The 21,672-nt window shown below is 30.9% G+C and overlaps 4 protein-coding genes across 6 annotated transcripts; 1 reads left to right on the top strand and 3 right to left on the bottom strand.

Moving 5' to 3' along the window:
• Positions 1-488: 488 nt before the first annotated feature.
• On the bottom strand, positions 489-2,275 carry LOC113549182. The gene is made up of 2 exons (XM_026950365.1): positions 1,998-2,275; positions 489-1,036 (listed from the first exon to the last, which is right to left on the bottom strand). Exons 1-2 carry the CDS (start codon positions 2,056-2,058, stop codon positions 582-584), a joined length of 516 nt encoding a protein of 171 aa, XP_026806166.1. The 5' UTR covers positions 2,059-2,275; the 3' UTR covers positions 489-581.
• An 813-nt stretch (positions 2,276-3,088) lies between these two features.
• On the bottom strand, positions 3,089-4,949 carry LOC113549530. The gene is made up of 3 exons (XM_026950878.1): positions 4,737-4,949; positions 4,170-4,235; positions 3,089-3,768 (listed from the first exon to the last, which is right to left on the bottom strand). Exons 2-3 carry the CDS (start codon positions 4,222-4,224, stop codon positions 3,473-3,475), a joined length of 351 nt encoding a protein of 116 aa, XP_026806679.1. The 5' UTR covers positions 4,225-4,235; positions 4,737-4,949; the 3' UTR covers positions 3,089-3,472.
• A 2,459-nt stretch (positions 4,950-7,408) lies between these two features.
• On the bottom strand, positions 7,409-10,406 carry LOC113550163 (flocculation protein FLO11-like). The gene is made up of 2 exons (XM_026951853.1): positions 10,208-10,406; positions 7,409-9,428 (listed from the first exon to the last, which is right to left on the bottom strand). The coding sequence occupies exons 1-2, from the start codon at positions 10,266-10,268 to the stop codon at positions 7,720-7,722; spliced, it is 1,770 nt and encodes a 589-aa protein (XP_026807654.1). The 5' UTR covers positions 10,269-10,406; the 3' UTR covers positions 7,409-7,719.
• Positions 10,407-10,643: 237 nt separating this feature from the next.
• On the top strand, positions 10,644-21,670 carry LOC113550164. 3 transcript variants are annotated; one of them, XM_026951857.1, is made up of 3 exons: positions 10,644-10,861; positions 11,833-11,888; positions 20,934-21,670. In XM_026951857.1, exons 1-3 carry the CDS (start codon positions 10,813-10,815, stop codon positions 21,342-21,344), a joined length of 516 nt encoding a protein of 171 aa, XP_026807658.1. In that variant the 5' UTR covers positions 10,644-10,812; the 3' UTR covers positions 21,345-21,670. The 3 variants fall into 3 exon arrangements, with proteins under 3 accessions (XP_026807658.1, XP_026807655.1, XP_026807656.1); XM_026951854.1 differs by lacking the exons at positions 10,644-10,861; positions 20,934-21,670 and adding exons at positions 11,297-11,676; positions 17,343-19,200; XM_026951855.1 differs by lacking the exon at positions 10,644-10,861 and adding an exon at positions 11,298-11,676.
• Positions 21,671-21,672: the final 2 nt, after the last annotated feature.

Below are 21,672 nucleotides of genomic sequence, written 5' to 3' on the forward strand. Positions count from 1 at the left end.
TGAACAATAAATATTTTATTGAAAATACTAATAATAATATTTTTGAAAATTTCAATTATCTACGACTAAATATTTTCGAATAACAAAAAATAAATAAATAAAAACGATTTTGTAAAAAAAAAACTGGATTTTCGTAGTATTTTTTTGCTTTTCTGGCAATATGAGTAATAAATATTTATAATAATATTTTTTTAAATTATTTTTGAAATTACTAAAAATGTTTACTTTTAACTTACTTCAAAGTACAACATTTTAATCATAAATCAATATCAATGATGGAACAGCAAACATTCTGTACATAAAGACCAATACCTATATACATTCAACACTGACACTCAACTTAGTATCTAAAACTCAGATACCTAATCAATCATTTTATTGTATAATTTAAAACATAATATATATATATATGTCTTTATAATATAATGTTGATTACTTTCGATAGAATTTTGATAATGTGGATTTTATTCTATAATTTATTATTCAAGTAAAAATTCAGATTTGTTTATTTTTCTGTATACATTTTTTTTTCGAAATTATCTTTATCTTATCAATGTTTATTTGATGTATGTCGACATTTTTTATCGACCTTGACCTGTATTTGATCCACCTGCAGAATTGGAATTCAAGTAATGAGCTGGGTTTATCGATTGAGGTATTTGGTTCTGGTACTGGCTAAATTGACTTGGGTTGGGAATTTGATTTTGATATTGACTTAATTGACTCGGCATGTAATTTGTATAGGATGGGAATTCAGTCGATGAAGTGCTTCCGTCTCTAGCAATTATGGAAGGCTGTACCTTAGTTTCTTCCGGTTCAGGCCCAGCTGCGGTCTCTTGTTGATTTGATGTTAATAAATCTGGCTGGTATGATGTTGATGAATCTGGCTGATGTGTTGGTGTTGAAGACGATTGTGATTGAGATGTAGAGCCAAATGATCCATATCCTTGTATCTGGCTAAGAAATTCTTTAATTCTATTGATCCTAGGCTCATCTTCGTTGCTAATTTCTCTAACGAATCGATGCGTTGGTTTACCTAGGAATAAAATTTAATTCGATGGAGTTTATTAAATTAATATTTTTTAGTTATTACTAGAGAGAGAAATTCCATATATTTACATATTTTTGTGGTTAAATTTATCGTATGCTTGCTAAGTACAATTTTATTATAATATATTTTGTTAAATACAATTCACAACTGTCAACTGTTATGAACAGATTTAAAATGTTTTACACATATTATTACAAATATCAACTTTTTTAGGTTGAATAATGTCGTGTATTTTATATTTTCATATGCATATATTATATTACGGGTATATCTTGATTTTTTTTTAGTGAATAATTTTAATGATTATAGACAATCAATCATTCTAGTAAATATTTTTCGTTAACCACAGTCAACTATTTTTTAATTAAGCTGTGAATTAAGTATAAAAAAATAAGACTCATGTCTATCCAAATAGTCAGTGAGTAGTTTAGAATGTTTAGATTATAGTATTTTGCAACACAAAATATACCAAATTATATTATTATATTAATTAATTATGAAGTTCTGTTCAATTTTGTGGATATTATAATATAGCAATGGTATAACAATTATTTAATTGTAGTTTTTTTTATTTGTAGTCTATATTTAACCACATATTATACTAAATCGATGCATAAGTGCATATGTTTAAATGATACATTTTTGATGCTTATAGTCTTTGCATTAGTTATAATTTACTATTATTGGTTATATTTTATTCATTTTTTTTTTTATTATTTTTTTTTAAATATTTTAACTGTTACATCATGTAATCAAGTTATAGTGAACAATTTTATTTTTGTGAATTGAACGAAGTTTAAGATAAATAAATAAATAATGTTTGTATAGGTCAATAATTGACAGGTTTATATTTAAGGTGTAACGAATGGTTAACAGTTATTATTTTCTACTAAATATTAATCTCGATTGAACAATATAATATCTAAGCAATATGTGATATACTTACAATGGGAATGCTGGAGAAACATCGCAACTACGAACAATACGACTGAACCATTAACGATCATTTTGACTCGCTGGTACAAAAACGGGAAAAAATCTTCTTATAAAATAACACGTAGTCGTCGCCGGGGTTATAAAATGACACCAAAGATAATTCTGAATCACCGGCGGGCTACTGATGTTCGGTGGATCGCGGGGTTAATGATTTATAGAGGTGGGAACGTTTACGCCCCTTCGTAGAAATTTACATACTTCGCGGTTAACCGGTGATTAACAAAGCACAATAAAGTTGCCAAAAAAGATAGTCATTGTTGCGTACAGCCATCATATTTGCATTCGATTCCCTTGGCCGATTACTGCGCAAGGTAAATACGGTTTGTCCTCTATTCGTCTTTGCGATCGTGCGTGTCCCACCGAGTCACCAAAGTCATTAACACGCATAGGAATAACGACTATAAAATTAGGGCGATTAGACAATAATCCGCCGGAAACGGTCACATACGATTTTCAAAAAACATAAACCTCCGACCGACTATTACGGTTAGGTAGGTACTCATCTCGCCATTTGCTCTGTTCAGCACAGGAATATTCTGTGGTGTAGTATTACGTTTAAGACCTCGTCATTGCATTCGATTGGTTAGTGCATTTGTTTGAAACTGTTATGTTATCTGTATATTAACGTATTAATGGGCTATTTACTTTTTAACGTATACGAGTAAACTATCTAAAACGGTATTAATTTCTGTTTCGTCACTTAGTCGTTTTCCGATTTAGGGCCTATTATTGATTGTTGTATTACAATCATATAGTGTTAAAATATTAATTTATGATTTTGTAAAATTACATCATGTAATGATGATATTTTTCGAAAGTTTCTATAGTTACTATAATATTCTCTTAATATTAAATTCTCGTATTTACTTATCTTAATAATAATAACCGTATCATTTCAAAAAACGATCAATTTTACCTCCATTTAAATTTTACCTTATAAGAAAAACGCTAAAACTACGATATTAGTGATTTAAAATAATGATTTACTAAACCAATAAAAATCTTACAAAGTACTATGTTTCGTGGTATAATATAATTTGGTTTAAAAACATGATTAATAATCGCGTTAAAAAAAACGATTCTGAACGGTACTAAATTTGGTTAAAGCCTCATTCAACTTCAAAAAGTAAACTACTACTACTGGGTACTGAAAAAATGGAAAAATTAAGTTTCTTCGAATAGGTAGTATATAATATATACGGTCTTATATGGAATATATGGTGCATATTTAGATTCTATGTACAATCGATAAAGTGTTGTTGGATAATGTAAAATAAATTTTGTCCTCTAGTTTAGACAAAATTAAATAAAAAAATAGTACTTTTATTATTTATTTACACACAATAGGTTTTATTTCCGGGTGTTTAGTGACGTTTTTACGAAAACTAAGAAAGAATTCAATCGCGATGACAAAAATGGCCATCATCAACCTTGACAAATGTCACTAATACTACACAAACAGCTACACGTGTTTTGTTCATATGTCTCCGATGGCTGATTTGGCTCACTACCCGTAGTAACTGGTTCTGCGGTGGTTATTAGTAATTCTGATTGTGGTACGGTCGTTGACGACCCTGCAGGTTTCACTACCGGATTCTCGTGCCCAGAGTTTGACTCCGCGGTAATAGATTGCCCACCGACACCGGAAACGGACTGTATAACTTCCCTTACTCTGTCAACAGTTGGTTTCACGTTGATCCTACTATTGTCAACCGTGGTGCCTATAATTGCAGAATAATAATATTGAAAAGTTGAATGAGTTATAGGTATTGAAGTTTGGTATGTGTAAATGAGACATTATATAATGGTGGCTCTAAATTTTCATGTACTATTGTTCAACAAATAAATATGGTGCTTAATAACTATATTTTTCATGACAAATTAGTTAAGATTTATAATCATTTATCGAAGATAATTTATAATTTTTAGTATTTCAACGATTTTATTTTTATATTATTATCTATAAAATATAAGATAAAAGATAATTCATGATCATAAATATTCAACTTAATACTAGTACTATGCAAATTGAATTTTTTTATTTCAAATAAATTTAAATTTCTTAGATAAATAAATTATAAAAAAAAGTATTTATTTTAGCTTATGATGCAATCATACTTACAATGATAAAGATGGATGTAAGCTAACATAATAGCTGCAACTGATTTCATATACATTTTTAATAGATCTGAAAAATGTAATTTAAATCATAGCTTTATTAATTCGAAATGATAATCTATAAATTATAAATTGAAATTAAAAAAAAAAAAATTCATAAAAAGGCAAACTAAATAGGTTTTAAATCTGAGACAATATCATTTATATCAATTACTACCATATTGTGTATCATAAAATATAACAATAATGTGTTACATGTCAAAGTTGCACTTGATTTTACTAAAACCTGTCAATTTGGTGTGGAGTTTCACATATAAGATCCTCAAAATATTTTGAGATTATTTATTTATGTATAATTATAATGGATTTTTCATACCAAAATCTCGTAAAACCTTAAGTATCATATTTAAGTCCGAGTTCATAAAACCATTGAATGCATATAAAATAATAATCGTGGAAACATTCGTGACGAAATCAGTGAAATTTGTCAGTTAACTTGGTATTAACAGAATGTTTAAATTAGCCAAGTACAACAATAAAATATACCGCAAATAGCGATGCGAAAACTTACCTTTATTGTTGAATAAAGATTCAGGAAAACTAACTGGCGAATGTGGTTCACTTGTATTCAATATTAAATTTGATACCACTATAAACGTGTTGATTGTAGCCGAAACAAAAAAAAAAAAATGTTTTCATACGCAGTATCAAAATTCTGTATGTAGAATATAGAATATAATAATAACTAATTTCCTAAAAGAGAATTTTGAATGGACTTCTTATTTTTTCAAATTACGCGTAATAATACAGCGTCCGAATAACAAAAACAATGCGGCTCTATATGGGGGCTCCCCCTCTAGATCGGTGTGTTTCCCACTTTTACCAAATAATATTACGTACACGTAGAAACGCAACTTGTTTGGATTGCAATTGGATAATTGACGTAGGTACTGTGATATAATAATAACACCATACTGGACTACATCACAGCTATAGGGTGTTCAAAAAAAAACATAGATAATCGTAAATGGATTTTTCCGAGAATTTACATTAGCTATTCTAAATTAATTTGAAGGGGACATTTTGGATTTGATTCCATTTATATCAAAATAGCTTTTATGAACAGTTCAGCGATTAAATACAATTTATTGTCGATAAGAATGACTTTTTTTTGTATAATATTAAAGACGCTATACATTTTACTGTTTGATTATTTAGGTATAAATTATAATATAATATATAAACGATTACGATACAAATAATTTGACTCTTTTTTAATACTTCTGTGATAATAGGAAATACTTAATCGAAATTGTTCATCATTTCTAAGCTATTATTTTAAGAGATATGAAAATAATACTTGTAATCGTGTATACAGGATAGCTGCACAATTTTTTACAATTTTTTTACTTTTAAAAAAATATATTATTATTTATATTTGTAAAAATGTTTAATAGAAACAATCAACTTTAGTACTATTACTTACCTAGTTAATTATAATAAAATTATGAAAATATAGCTGGTATACGATTACATTGTAAATTATAATATATAATTTTGTGTACACATTACACACTGTAGAGATAATATACAATATATAGGCAAGCCACTATGACTATACAACAATTAGATAGTATTATGTACATAAATATTCCGACATATCACTTTAAACTATTTAGCGACTTATTGCATATAGATGACGTTTGATTACTTTAATTTATACGTTTCCCCTTAGTGTGTTTACTATTACTAGCCTGATAGAAGTCTTACTAAAAACACTTATGAAAGTTTTTATTTTGAATTCAACAAATTTTACAGTCGTTATCCTAGTGTATCTAAAATAATTTAAGTTTTAAAAATGTTTCAAACAAATACATTTATCAAAAAAATGAGATAAATCAGACATAAAAATAAGCCTCAAAAGATCAAATAGAGTCAAGTCGCGATAACTCGAAGCTGAAGGGTGATAAAAATTCGCTTCGCGATATCTAACTCGAATTTATATTAATTTATATATAAATTATATTTCTAGGGGAATAAAAAAAAAAAATCGTGTTGTCAAGTTTTTCGAGCTATCGCGACTCGACTGTACAACGACTCTGAAATAAAATATCACAATTAAAACCAAAATAACAACACAGTATGAATGTATGGCTATATTTACAAGGCTATTACAGTAAGCCACGTTCAATTTAAATTTAAATTATTTTTATACATTTTATATAATGTATAATCTGAAATTAATAAATTTTTACCAATTAAATCAAAAACTGGGTTTTTGTACCACACGAAAAACAATTTTAAATATTATACTAACAACATTAAGTGTGTCAGTCCTACATCTGAATAAAGTAGAGTTCAAATATGTTATAGCTTTACCGATATATTGATTTCTATAACACATAATAGGTTAATCGGTTAACAGTTATAACTTTACATGAAACCCTTATTAGTACAGATGAGAACTTAATTGAACAAGAAACAATGAAACCTATTGCAAAAATTCGGGTGTCTGAAAAATGAATACATAATTTCTAACTTAACAAGGAAACTGGCAGATGTGATGTACTGATGTCACTTTTACCCCTCGTATCTTTCAATAACCAAACATTTGTATGTATCTGCCAGATAACAATTATAGATATAACCTAACCTAACCTAATAGTAATGCCCTCATCGAATTTAACTAATGTGATTGATTTGTTCTTTTACCGACCATACTTTTTTTTTATTATTATAGTGAATTTCATAATTATATAGTATTCATATAAATGTATTATTTAAATTAATATTGGCCTAGTATCAAAATACTATGCATATATTTATATTTAATATTATTATAAATGTTGTTGTTTTTATAGTTATTTAAATACTAATAAATATTTAGTTCCAATTAATGAACATTTTTTTAATGGCTTAGTTCATACAATAATAATAACAATGTTATTCATTTTTTATTGTTTTTTTACGTAAATAGCCTGTGTAATATATATATATATATAAATGAAATTATCGAGTAAAAAAAAAAAGTTTCAACATTTCATTTAAAGTACAATAAATAATTGTATTAACACTACGTATCTTTAAATCTGTATTTCTCAACCAATGTTCCGCAGCACATAAGTGTGCCCCGAACTAGCTGTAGGTGTGCCATGAGTCGCGACCGTGCTACACGCGTATAGTATTACTTTATTACTATTATAGTAATCGTGTTACCTGTTCTTATTACCTAATTGGGTCAAGTCAATAGACAAATATTACATATATTTTGAGTAAGACACATTATTAATTATTAATACAATATTATAGAAACACCTTAACTATAAAACTCTATTTATTTCCAGAATTTACAATATGTAAAAAATAATATTAACGATAAACAGTAAAAAAAAAAATATGAATTGAGATATTTTTAAATTTTTTAATAAAGTTAAAATAATATTACACACATTTAATATTATAAACGCGTCGGTACATATGTTGCGGTAAATTAAATATGTCCTTAAACCTATAGGGTGCCAGCTGATTTTCTTTGACCTACACCACTATTCACTTTATGCACCAGTAGGTTTTGAATTAAAGTATTGACCAGGGTTCATCGATTGAGGAATTTGGTTCTGGTACTGGCTAAACTGACTTGGGTTCGGGAAGTTGTTCTGGTATTGACTTAATTGACTCGGCATGTAGTCTGTGTAGGATGGGAATCCGGATGAAGATGTGCTCCCTTCTTTAGCGGCTATTGCAGCTTGTGGTTCGGATGCGGCTCCGGCAGTACCAGCGGCGGCACCAGAACTACCAGAATTGGAATTGAAGTATTGGCTGAACTGACTTGGGTTAGGGATTTGGTTCTGGTACTGGCTAAACTGACTTGGGTTCGGGAAGCTGTTCTGGTATTGACTTAATTGACTCGGCATGTAGTCTGTGTAGGATGGGAATCCGGATGAAGATGTGCTCCCTTCTTTGGCGGCTATTGCAGCTTGTGGTTCGGATGCGGCTCCGGCAGTACCAGCGGCGGCACCAGAACTACCAGAATTGGAATTGAAGTATTGGCTGAACTGACTTGGATTAGGGATTTGGTTCTGGTACTGGCTAAACTGACTTGGGTTCGGGAAGCTGTTTTGGTATTGACTTAATTGACTCGGCATGTAGTCTGTGTAAGATGGGAATCCGGATGAAGATGTGCTCCCTTCTTTGGCGGCTATTGCAGCTTGTGGTTCGGATGCGGCTCCGGCAGTACCAGCGGCGGCACCAGAACTACCAGAATTGGAATTGAAGTATTGGCTGAACTGACTTGGGTTAGGGATTTGGTTCTGGTACTGGCTAAACTGACTTGGATTGGGGAAGCTGTTTTGGTATTGACTTAATTGACTCGGCATATAATCGGTGTAAGATGGGAATCCGGATGAGGATGTGCTTCCTTCTTTAGCGGCTATTGCAGCTTGTGGTTCGGATGCGGCTCCAGCAGTACCAGCAGCAGCGCCGGAACTGCTTGGTTTGGAGTTGAAATATTGGCTAAACTGACTTGGGTTCGGGAAGCTGTTCTGGTATTGACTTAATTGACTCGGCATGTAGTCTGTGTAAGATGGGAATCCGGATGAGGATGTGCTTCCTTCTTTAGCGGCTATTGCAGCTTGTGGTTCAGATGCGGCTCCGGCAGTACCAGCAGCAGCGCCGGAACTGCTTGGTTTGGAGTTGAAATATTGGCTAAACTGACTTGGGTTCGGGAAGCTGTTCTGGTATTGACTTAATTGACTCGGCATGTAGTCTGTGTAAGATGGGAATCCGGATGAGGATGTGCTTCCTTCTTTAGCGGCTATTGCAGCTTGTGGTTCGGATGCGGCTCCGGCAGTACCAGCGGCGGTACCAGAACTACCAGAATTGGAATTTAAGTATTGGCTGAATTGGCTTGGGTTGGGGAATTGATTCTGATATTGACTAAATTGACTTGGATTAGGGAAGCTGTTCTGGTATTGGCTTAATTGACTTGGCATGTAATCTGTGTATGATGGGAAACCAGATGAAGGAGTGGAGCCTTCTTTAGTTGCGACTGAAGAATGTATCTCGGATGCAGCAGATTCAGTTCCTGCAGTGGCACCTTGCTCATACGATGATGAGTCTGGCTGACTTGTTGATGATGACGGTGATTGTGATTCAGAAGATGATGATCCGTAGCCTGGAATCTTGTTTAAGTATTCTTTGATTCTAGTTGTCCAATCTTGTCCTTCTCTACCAGTTTCTCTAACATAACGATGCGTTGGTATACCTAATAATGTATAATTTATTAAATTAATGAAATAACACAATTATTAATAAGTTTATTCTATAATAATTTATTTTCTTAAACACATAAAGTAAATAAAATATATTTTTTTTTATTGAATCTGGCTTTAAATACTATAAATATAAACTCTACTATTTATAAAACATGAAAATAAAACCAAACTCGGTAGGTATGAATATAGTTAAATTTAAATTAAAACAAATTAAATATCTATCCTTAATCCAACCTAATTTACTACATAAACAGTAAGTTCTTGCTTGAATAACTATGTCTATGTTTAATTATTTTTTGAACCAAAATGTCTGTTTGGGAAAAGACGGAAAAAAAATAGTTCACGTGCTTATACTCTCCCTTAAATTTTAAAATGAGTATATTTCTTATCGAATTAAATAAAACGTATATAAACTGGCTATGTGAAGTTTATTCATAACATTTTTATTTTAGGTATTTTTGTAAAAATTGGATATTTTTTTTTTATTATTAGAATAGTTAATTAAAATTTAAAATCATTTATAGCTCGTAAATCATAATACAAGTAAATATATACGGTAAAAATAAAAATATTACTGCCATAGAATAATTTTAAAGAAAACTACATACTTTATTAAATCATTAATATATTTTTACTATTTGGCCTACCTCAACCATAATAATGTATTAACAGTTACCTATAACTAATGAAAATGAGCAAAACGTTTACCGTTAAATCAAAAGAACACGTCCTGCACCAGGATATTTTTGCGATTAATTAATGTACTTACAGTGAGATTGCTGAAGTAGCGTCGCCACTGCGAACAGGACGACTGCAATGTTCACGTGCATGTCAGATGTCTTAACCGGACTCGAATATAAATAAATCGTATTGCTCGGGACTAGTCACTGTGATGACGATTCGAATTGAGATTGTAATAATTTCGGCTCGTAGACCACTCACGACTGATGTTCGGTTGGCCGGTCGTTTTGGATTTATAAAGTAGCCAAATGCCAATGTCCGTTTCCCACTGGCGGCCCGCGAAGAATTTGCATAGTCGTCTGGGGGTTAACCGACCGGGTCCATTAACGTTGTACACAATAATAATTGGCGAAGCAGATAAGACCCGGGCGGATTTGCATTCGTTCGCCCCGGCCCCGATTGCGGTGAGGGTCGTGCGAGCGGGAAACGGTCGCAATAAATTAGAACGATTACCGTAGCCCATCACCGGAAACGCTCGTGGTCGCCGCTATCAGAAAAGCAATTTATAAGCGACTGGGCGTTTGCGACTCGCCACTGTACACGGTGTACATTACACTCCTTGCGATCCAAACGCGTATCATACTTTGCATTATTATTGTTATATTTTCGTCGTCGTATTGTACCGCAGCCGTCATGTCGCCCAAGAATTTCGCGCTGATCGTGTTGGCGTGCCTCGTCAAGGGTAAGTCCGAACAAACGCCGCGTAGGTATATCTCGAAGCAATAATAATTACAAGCGCACTATCGTATAGCTGTATAGGTATCATATATTATTATAATAACACTCCATTACGTTTACGACCGTAATTAATTAATGGTATAATATTATTGTACTACTGCAGCCCGCGACGTTACACTGATAAAATTTAAAAGCGTCCGTACGAATTTTAATTTCGATTAAAAACAATACGCGGTCACAAGCACCAAGTCCGTTTCCGAATTTCATTCACTATATTATTATTTTGTTATTATTATCTGTATCTGGATGTTTTCACTAAACTGGCGGTCAATCGTTACGACCGAACACTCGTTATCATACAGAAACCGAAGAATATTCTAATTTTATTAACTTTTTTAAGTAATTACACGCGTTTGTTTGTATTGATTACATTGCTCGATCGACCGACTAATCGTGTCAGTTAGTACACGTAGTGTTTATCACATCAACGTGTTTCTATTACTATTTAAACATTTTTTTTTTTTTAATTTTTAAATTTTAATTATTTAAAACAATACCAAAAGTTAAAATCCTGAACTTTCGACATTCGTACAACTTTGACGTGCAACACATACTAAATCATTTTAGTGATGCATTTTAAAACGTTTACGTTTAAACGTATTACATTTAAATCAATACTCGTACATTTGTTTCAATCTTAGTCGATATATTTTTTTTTATAATAATCGGTTTAAGATTATAATATTATACTCTGAAAAATGTCGAAAGTCATACTGGTTATGGCATTCATTCACGCAGTACTGTATAGTATGCAAAAAAGTAAAATATCGTCACTAAATAATAATATTTATATAATTTTAACCGCACTGAAAAGTTTTCGTTCTCGATTATTAATCATGCGTGTTTTTGCGTCGCTGTAAATAATCATATTATTTAACTATATTTTTAGATAATTATATTTTTCATTTTTTTCAGATGCTTTTCATCATGTGGATGCCGCTCCATCAATCACACGCGACGATTTAACTGCTGTAAGTATATACTCAATATTAAAATATTCTTCAGTGACTTTAATAATATGTACATTTATTGACTATTATATTTCGTTAAGTAAAACGATTTAGAGGAGGTGATTCCCCCCCTTATACGAATAATAAAAGTGTATTTAAATATTTTAAAATTTATCTATATGTACGTTGTTTGGTAAAAAATAATAACAGGTTTTGATTGTATAATTTAATATACCAACTTAAAGATTTTTAAATTTTGTGATCTATGAATTGTGTCAAATTAAGTCGTCAAATCAGTATGCCAAAAGGTAGTCCGTAGTTTACGCGTGTTTCAGTTACTCAGGTAAATATATAAGTTTAATATATATTTTATCTTTAGATTTTTTATTTATCGTATTTAAAATACTTCTAAATTTATTTTCGTTATATATATTGCTTAACTGCTTGAGCATAATTTAATATATCATGTACGTATTCATTAATTTCGGGTCCGCTAAAACACAATAGTTAATAAATATATTAATATTTTAACATATTATACAATATGCGAGACGAATAAAACTGTTTTTGATACATGTAAATCGTTATTTTCTTTTTTTGTTTCTCGAGATAATAAAAAATAAATAATATAACAATTTATGTTATTGTTTATTTTTTTACACAAAATAAATTAATTTTACCAACGTTTTGAACAGGCAAATTACCACTACTTAATATAATTGCACTAACCCATTTTTACCACCAATTATTTTTCTTCATTAACTTTTATTAATGTAAGTGATCGAATCAATTTTTAAATTAAAAAAATGTTTGAGCTACAGCATTTTAAATGTTGAAAATTATTTGTGCGAAAGATATGTGTTAAATTACTGTTATTAATCAGTTGTGTTTGAGCTGTATGAAATTAGTCTTTCATTAATGTCTTAATCTTCTCCTATAATTTTGTTTTTACTATATAACGTATGATTAAACATATTTGATAATTATATGCTTTTTAAAAGTTAATAATAATGTACATCATACAGATAAAATAAAATATAATTATGAGACTAAAAATTCTAGATAAAAATAATATTGGCGGCATTGAATAGAATTAGTTACCTATTAGAATACTATTAAATAGTTTTTAGCTATTAAGATAAATTTAAAAATGTATTAGTAGGAAGCTCAAACTTTATACATTCAGCTCAAAAATTATAGATAAATAATAATAATTTCACACGTTGCACATGTAAATATTATCCAACATTTAAAATATCATTGCTTAGCTATTTTTCAACAAAAATAAAAATAAATAAAATAGTCAATGATAAAAACAAAGAGCTGCTTTTGAAAAAATAGTAGTTATGAAAAGTAATTTTATAAAAAAAAAAACAATTCTAAAAAAATTTATACTTAGAACAACGACGAACAAAAAAATAATGATTAGGTATAATAAAAATAAAACGACTGTAATATGCTTAAGATATTGAGTGTTTTCAATTATCGTGGGACTATCTTTTAAATATTATATAATGAGGGTATTACTAAAATGTATTTTTATAATTCTGACTACAATCAAATATAATTATAGAACTATTTGAAAAAAAAAATATTGACGTTGGTTTCTAAAATTATTAGCTGCAAAAATTATTTAAATTATTTATTTGATATACTGGATAAATATATACGTACTATATAATGCATAATATTATAAACATAAATGCCAACTAAAAGCACACTATACGAGTTTCCAATAATTGTCCATTAAAGTTCATCGCTGTTTGTAGTCCAAATACCACATTAAAAGTTTATCGTAAAATACAAAGTCGTTATATTTCAAAACTAATATAATTTAAATTATAAAATATCAGAGTAAGATTGATTCAGTCAAATCCGTGTTCGAATACTGGCGAGAGAACCAATCGTATCCGTCATAGTCTTCAGTATTTACAATCAGATAAAAGATACATTTAAAATAACTATTGCAATCAAATTATCTTATTCGACAATAAATAACTTTGCTTACATAAAATTTGAGTAAAAAAAAACAATAAAAGCGTAATAATATATAATGTAATAATCATAAATTACGTTTGGCGGTGGGTGAAATAACAACAGAATGTATCATAAATTACAATGATATGTTTATATTATGTTATATCAATCGCCTATTGTTTTAAATCATATAATTAATTGCATACTAATAAAACATTATACTTGTGCCATAGTAGAAAAAAAATCATTTTCGAATACCATGGTAATTGCAAAAACGGTTTTAATTCATAATAACGCCGGTAAAATGTGACAAAAAATAATATATTAAATACCTATCAATATAATTTTGTTTTAAAATACAACGTTGGTAACTAGAGCAGAAAACATTTCTGAAAGAAAAATAAAGGAATTCATTAAAAGAATAATTAATTCTTTAATCGTTAAACATACCAATCGCTATCGTCGATCATAAGATAATATATTCTAACCGGTATTGTAACAAATGTGTATCACTCAATCATAAAAGGAACGTTCCGGAGCAGTACACATGACAAACAAGTAAAATAGCCGATTATGCATAATGCAATAGTTCTGGGTGAACGCCTACCCCAAGTACACCCAAACAGACTTACGTGTATCATATTTCACCTATCGCTGTAGTTAATTTTATCGTGTGCAATTAATATGGATGAAGGTACCTACTACGATAATCAAACGAAGTTTTTAACGAATACAAACGTAAAACGATTTGCCGTTTTATAATATGATTATATTTTGTCCTCATATTATGTATTATTTTATAGTATTTTAATACTCGGAGTATGCTCACACATTGTTTTGATTAGCAACCAACGATAACGTTTTTTTGTCTTAATGGTGTACTCTGACTACAACATTGTAAATGTAATAAGCAAGTCAAAGAAAAATATTAACTTTAACTTGAGCTAGTATTTTTAAACGCTAACTTAAGTTTTACTGATGTAAATGAGCATTGAGAACGTTAAATTATAATTCAATAGTGATTATTAAGATGAATAACAACTTAACTTACAGTTAAATAATTTGTTTTTAATTATCACCCGCATCATGCATAAAGACTTTGAAAATTTACATCAATTTTAATTTTAATTTTGTAATAAAAGAAGCTTTTACTTCACCACTTATTGTTATTACGCCGCCGTTTATCTGCAATGTTTTAGGCAATCGCTTATTTGCGTCAACTAAATTATTAATTCAGTTTGTTTGTTTATTTCTTACTTAAAATCCTAACAGCAAACAGCGTGATCGAATGAAAAATAATTTTTTATTAAATTTAAACACATTAATGATATAATATATAATCATAAAAGCAAAATATAAAGCAATGTAAAATTTGAATACAAACAAAGTGTTCAATAAGTGTGGAAAACAGTCATTACTCGTCAGACTAATATTATTGGGATTGATAAACAATAATATGGTATATTTAGTGAGGTTATTAAATATTTTACATTAAAAATGTACATCAGAGTTATCTGTTATTGATCCGTGTAGGTATTAAATTATGCATACAGTAACTAAGAGTTTCCAAACTTTTTGAACGCCTGGTATACTTAAACATGATTTTGACTTGGAGTGTTATTTTTTATATCAACGGAAATAATCTCAATAGTTATCATAATGGATAACACTGACTATAGCTCAGTATATAAATTAAAAAATTTAATGACTTGCTAAGTTTAAAAATCTAAAAATGTAATATTAATTCACCATGCAACTATGTTTAATATATTACTATAAATTTATAAATATATGTATTTTTATGTGTGTGTGTGTGTGTATGCGTGTGTATGTGTGTATGGATTTATAATTAAAACTTCTACGATCGTACGATTAATTATGCGCGAAAAATGTTTTGAATCCAATATGACGGCAGGCCGCTATTTCCGCGGATTCCGCGGTATCCGAACATCCACAAGATCTTGGTAACGCAAAAGGATTCTCACGTCAGATCCGTCTCATGTACAGCTAAAAAATAACGATAGAAACAATTTCCCGCGTTGTGCATGCAAATAATATATATATAACATTCAAAATGAATTTACCCGGTCAATTTTCAATAATATTACTTTATGACAATAAATAAAATCGTTAGATACTAATAACCAGTTATCTCGCATATACATATTTAAGTTATTACCGTTAAAGATTTGGTGCACAAAATAACTTATACCTGGAAAATATGTGCAGAATACAAAATTCCATATGATTCGGGTAAAAACAATCATTTATACTTCCAAGAGGCCATAATGTTACGCTCGTCATTGGTCGTATCCTAATTTATACGAGACATGATCGGATGATTGTCGACCGATGTAGTTCGGAACCCATGATTTCGACTAAGGTACAATTAGGTTATAATTTTTTTAAATATTAATATACACTATGTATTTTCTCTTTCAATTTATATTCGTGAGAAAAAAATAGTTTATCGCTTGTTATTGTAGATGGCTAAATATTTATGTAATTTACAATACAAATAACAACTTGAAATTAATATATAAAACGATAAAAAACAATGTTCAATAATTTTACCTGTCATCAAAAATTACTGAAATTTTATATTTGGAATTGGACGTAAAATATCAAATATTTATTTAATTGTATCTGCCACTTAATGCCACTGTGAAATCTGTAAAAATGTATTTAATAATGTCTGAATCTTATTTATTGAAATAATATCGAAAATTTATATTTTATAACCCCTTTGATGCATAAATATTATAACAAAATTAACAAAATGGATTAGGTACCTGTAGTTTTCAAGCAGTTCATAGTAGAAAATACATATTAATTATATTCTTAATTGCGTGCTTGTCAAAGAAATGTTGTTTAAATTTTGTGTATGTACACATACAACTTGTCCGTAATAGTCATAACACTCATAACATTATTTAATCATTTTTTCCCGAACGACATCGTAAATATCTTACAAAATTCGAATTTTATAAATCAAATTACGCGTAATAGAAAATATTCAACTTCGGAGTATGAATATATGTTGTCTTTTTAAAAAGTGAAAAACTTAAAAAAAAAAAAAAAAGAATAAACGTAAAAATTATAAAAAAAAATATCGGTTTTTTTTTCAAAAATTACATACAAATTATATTTTCAAAAAATTTAAAACTAATTCGAAATAATCAGTGTAAGCACTTAAATTGATCGCCTTATACATAATATTGTATGCCGTGCGTGACTGTGTCTTACAAAACAGTATACACGCATATGTAGGATCTCAAATCACACTCGTACAAATCGAAATAAACCGACCGGACAAATGTCCAACAATGTCCTACATTGCGGCACTGATACGTTTTCTAAACGCACGCGTCCCCCCCAATAACCCTCGAACACACATGGTAGGTATACTATACCACACACTTACGCACGCGCACACGCGCCCACAAACGCACAAACAAACAAACACGCACACAAACACTAGTGGTGTATTGGCCGCAGGTGTTGCCCGGTTCGCTGGCCGAGCTGTTTGACTCGGAAGCGTTCGAACGGATCTGGCGGAAGGCGGCCGCCGATCAGATGGTCAAGCGGTTTGGGGACGGCGCCGGACGTGACGACGGCGCGACGACGCGCAACATGGTCGGCGACTACATGATGTCGGACGAGTTCCACCAAGCCGTGTGCAAGGGCGGCGGCCAGGGCATGTCATCCATGGGCGGCATGATGGGCAACGCGCCGCCCCCGTGGTCGTACATGGGCACGTTCATCGGTTCCGACAAGTTCCAGCACGGTACGTGCGACATGATGTCGCAGGGAATGATCCAGTTCGGCGAGGGCATGAACGGATGGTTCCGGTCGGCCGACGCCGCCGACGCCACCGCGGCGGCCCGGGACCCGCTGCGGGCGGTCGACGCGTTCTTCCGGTCCGAGCACTACGGCAACGCCCGGCAAAAGCTGCGCGATATGTTCTCAGACGTCCGGTTCTGATCCACCGGAATTCGCCGCGGATCTACTGCAATTTAATCTTACACGATATTATTACGCAATGTATTATGATGGACCGTTGTCAATATTTATATCGTCGTCGTCGTCATCGCCGCCACCGCGACAATATTACAAAACATAACGCGTTTCGTCAATAGTTAATTTTCATACGCACTATTTTATACGTCGCACGACAATATTGTTATTATTTCGTCGATGATCGCAAACGTTATGATTTGATACACCTGTCGGTCGTTCTTTTACGACCATTTTAATGTTACACATACACACACGTGTTCACTAAAATTGGGACCAAATGTCATACATTTAATTTTTTTGTTTATATAATATTAATGCTTACAGCTTACAACTTACCGTAGCCTCGCGTAGGTCGTCTAACTTCGATCACACGAACGCGCATAAAGCGTCTAAGTCTCTGCCGTTTCTCGTACGAAACACAACATTACGTTCGCACCGTCTGCAATGATCCATGAATACTTGTAATTAAAATAAGCGCACACGTTAATTTGTTTTATTTATAATAAGTCACAACATTCAGAAACATCCAGTGATGAGTTCAGTGAGTTCAATGTTTCTAGTTAAATACCTTTTTAATTTTATTATTGTACACTTAAATATCGACAGCATTATTTTTCAATAGTTATAAAAATAGTAAAAATGCATATTTATATATTCCTGATCATATCTCAACAATCTAAATACTTGTAGAAGAATAATTTACGAAATTGACTACGTATTTCTATGGGTACGTCATATAAAATGGAATATTAGATTTAATAATGTTTCCGTGCACCTATATATTTAATAATATTTGTAAGTGATGTGTATGAATTTAGATAATTAAATTTAATCAATTAATTTACTCACGTTGAATATTTTCTTCGAAAAAATTTAGTCCGAAAATAAATAAACACGCCTAATATACATTATAATTCCTTCAACATCTAATACAGCTATATCCAATAATACAGTACAGACTCTGTCATTTTTATATTACAAACATATCGTGTTCCTATTCCAACCAGTTTATACAATATTATATTCTCAATCATCAGTGTTATTATATTTATATTGAGTAGGTATTCAAATGATATAATCTCATTAACTGAGATTCTGTATTATCATAATAAGTCCTCCTATAACAGTATATTACCATTTAACTATAACAAGACATAATGTGTAATATTATCATATATCTTATACCAATAAGGGAACATGGGGTAAAACCAACTAAAAAATGTATACCCTCAACGTTATTCAGAATCTGAAAAAATACTTTATCTATATTTGCGCAGTTATATTAAATAACTTCTTGTCTAAAATATTGAATAAGTACTTTAAATTTGAGACTTGTTTAAAAATTGTAATAAACTTGTAATACAGTGAATATTATTTATATTTATATTTTAGAAATTCAAACAGTCTTTAATATGTTATCGGTTTTGTAATAAGACCAATGCATGGTAAAACACTGGTATAGAAAATATACTTAAATAATTATGGAGAAAAATATAATAGGTATTAATTTTTTTCCCTAAAGATTTACAAAACCAAATACAAAAAACGACTGTATTTAAGCATTGTAACTATCATAATTTAAGTTTCATAAATTACCAATATATTTTAAAACGTAAATAACTTAATTAAAATTCAATAAAACCAAAATAAAAATAAATTTTAACAATAAAAGATACTTTGATCAATATTGATAGTTTTATTAAACTTAATAAAATAAATATTCAACAATGACAAAAACAAAATAACTTTTTAAGTAATATTTATGACCTTATAAAAATGTACCCACTAAAATTTACTATTACTTTTAGGAATTTATTATTGAAAATAATTAAAAACATTTACGTACGAGTTACGAATTTATACTAGGTAGATGCTATGATAATTCTTGTATAATTTTATCATAGTTATGAGTTTTGTATCTTATGTTCAAAATGTGTAAAATAATAATAATTACCTTCAAAATGTTTATTTTCGAATAACAATTCAAATCAAAACGTTTCAGTCGATGTTAACAGCGATAGCATCATGGTTTTTTCAATAAGGAATGAAATAAATAAAAAGCTAATAATTTTCTTCCATAGACTAGTGCGTGTCGCGTAATAGACAATATCGGTTTACCCCCGTTTCGGTTTTATCCCGTGTTCCCCTCAAGGTCATTGAATGCAATTTAATTATATGTATTATAATAATATCCTTTATTACAATTAATGCTTTAATGCAAGCACCTATCCGACGAAATAATTATTGTACTATTAACGGTAAAACCAAATAGTTTTTTTTTCATTGTGACAACCGTTAAATACATATTTTTATAATATATTATGCCTGTATTATTGCGGTCATCGCGATTTTGGAGCTATACAGTTCATATAGTGTCTCGTTATACTACGCATAGGTAGTGTTTTAATAACAATATACCGATGGATATCTATTATAATGAATTTTTACTAAATTATAGGCTTCTAAAAATGTCGAAATCGAAAACAGAATACTGACAAAAGACGATAACGAAAATGAAATCGACGAACCAGAGAGAACCCCGTTTGAAAACTTTATTCAAGGGTTGCACAACATTGACTCTGCAATGGAAGCTATGATCGATAACTACACAGATGGGGTCGAGCATCTGAGCGAAGAAAACGGATTGCAGGATAAAGACGCTTCGATATTCGACAAGATCAAACACGAACGCGAGGATAAATTGGCGATCGACGTCTGATAACTTTCTTGATAGTCACAATACAAGCAACGATTAAACAAATTTAATTATATATATATATATACGTCACTATAAATATTATATGTATTATGTAAAATATTCGTACTAATAATATACACACATTTTCACGAATAATCGCTTTGTACATTTTGTCGTCGACCGTGTTTAGTTCACATCTACAGAGTATAATAACATAATTATTACAATAATATAACAATAGATATAGTAAAATCATCCAAATTTCATTATTATTATTATCATAATGTGTGCAACGATTTGAGATTTTTTTTTCGTCCATTTTATCATTCGCACCGTATTATTGCAATGCCAACGTATAATATTGTTTTCAGGAAACTGCGGAAGACCTGAAGCTGAACCCGACGGTTGGCCAAATCGAAACGCCACTGATTGACGGCACGCGTTCCACCTCGACCACGGAACACGAAATGTTGGCCAAAGGTCCGCTTTCCAGTATCGTATCCGGCGGCGGCAGCGGCGAAACAACATCGACCGCGCCCGCCACCGATTTTGGGGGATCGACACTACCGTTCGGGGGCTTGCCAACCGGGATTCCCGGGACTGGGGCGCTGTCTCCGTCGACCCTGCAGGGAAACGGCGGCGGTCAGAGCCCGACGCTAATTTTAGGAGGGTTTTCCGCTATTGTCGTACCTATGCGTGGCATGAACATGGCAAACATGGCGTCGATGCTGACCGCTGGACAGCAGCTGGGTCAAATGCTGCCTAAACCCGGTGGCAGTTAAACAGTGACGCACGACCATCAACATCGTTCACAATTCGCTCGGGGCATTCGTCACACTATACCTACCTACCTATTTATTATTACTACCTACTCGTCAAACAATACTTGGATACAACAAATATTATGTTAATATTTTAACGAATAAATAAATTAAAGTAAAATGTATTTTGTTCTCTTTTTTTATTATTCTTATCATTATTATCACGCTAAAAAAATATTTTTTCAACTGTAAAAAGAGTATAAAATGTTTGCAATATAAACACAAAGTGCGCATATAATAGGAATCGGCGAAAAGCATACATAGGTACACTATAAATAATATACAAATC

Source organism: Rhopalosiphum maidis, chromosome 1 (genome assembly GCF_003676215.2).
Source record: "Rhopalosiphum maidis isolate BTI-1 chromosome 1, ASM367621v3, whole genome shotgun sequence".
NCBI lineage: Eukaryota > Metazoa > Arthropoda > Insecta > Hemiptera > Aphididae > Rhopalosiphum > Rhopalosiphum maidis.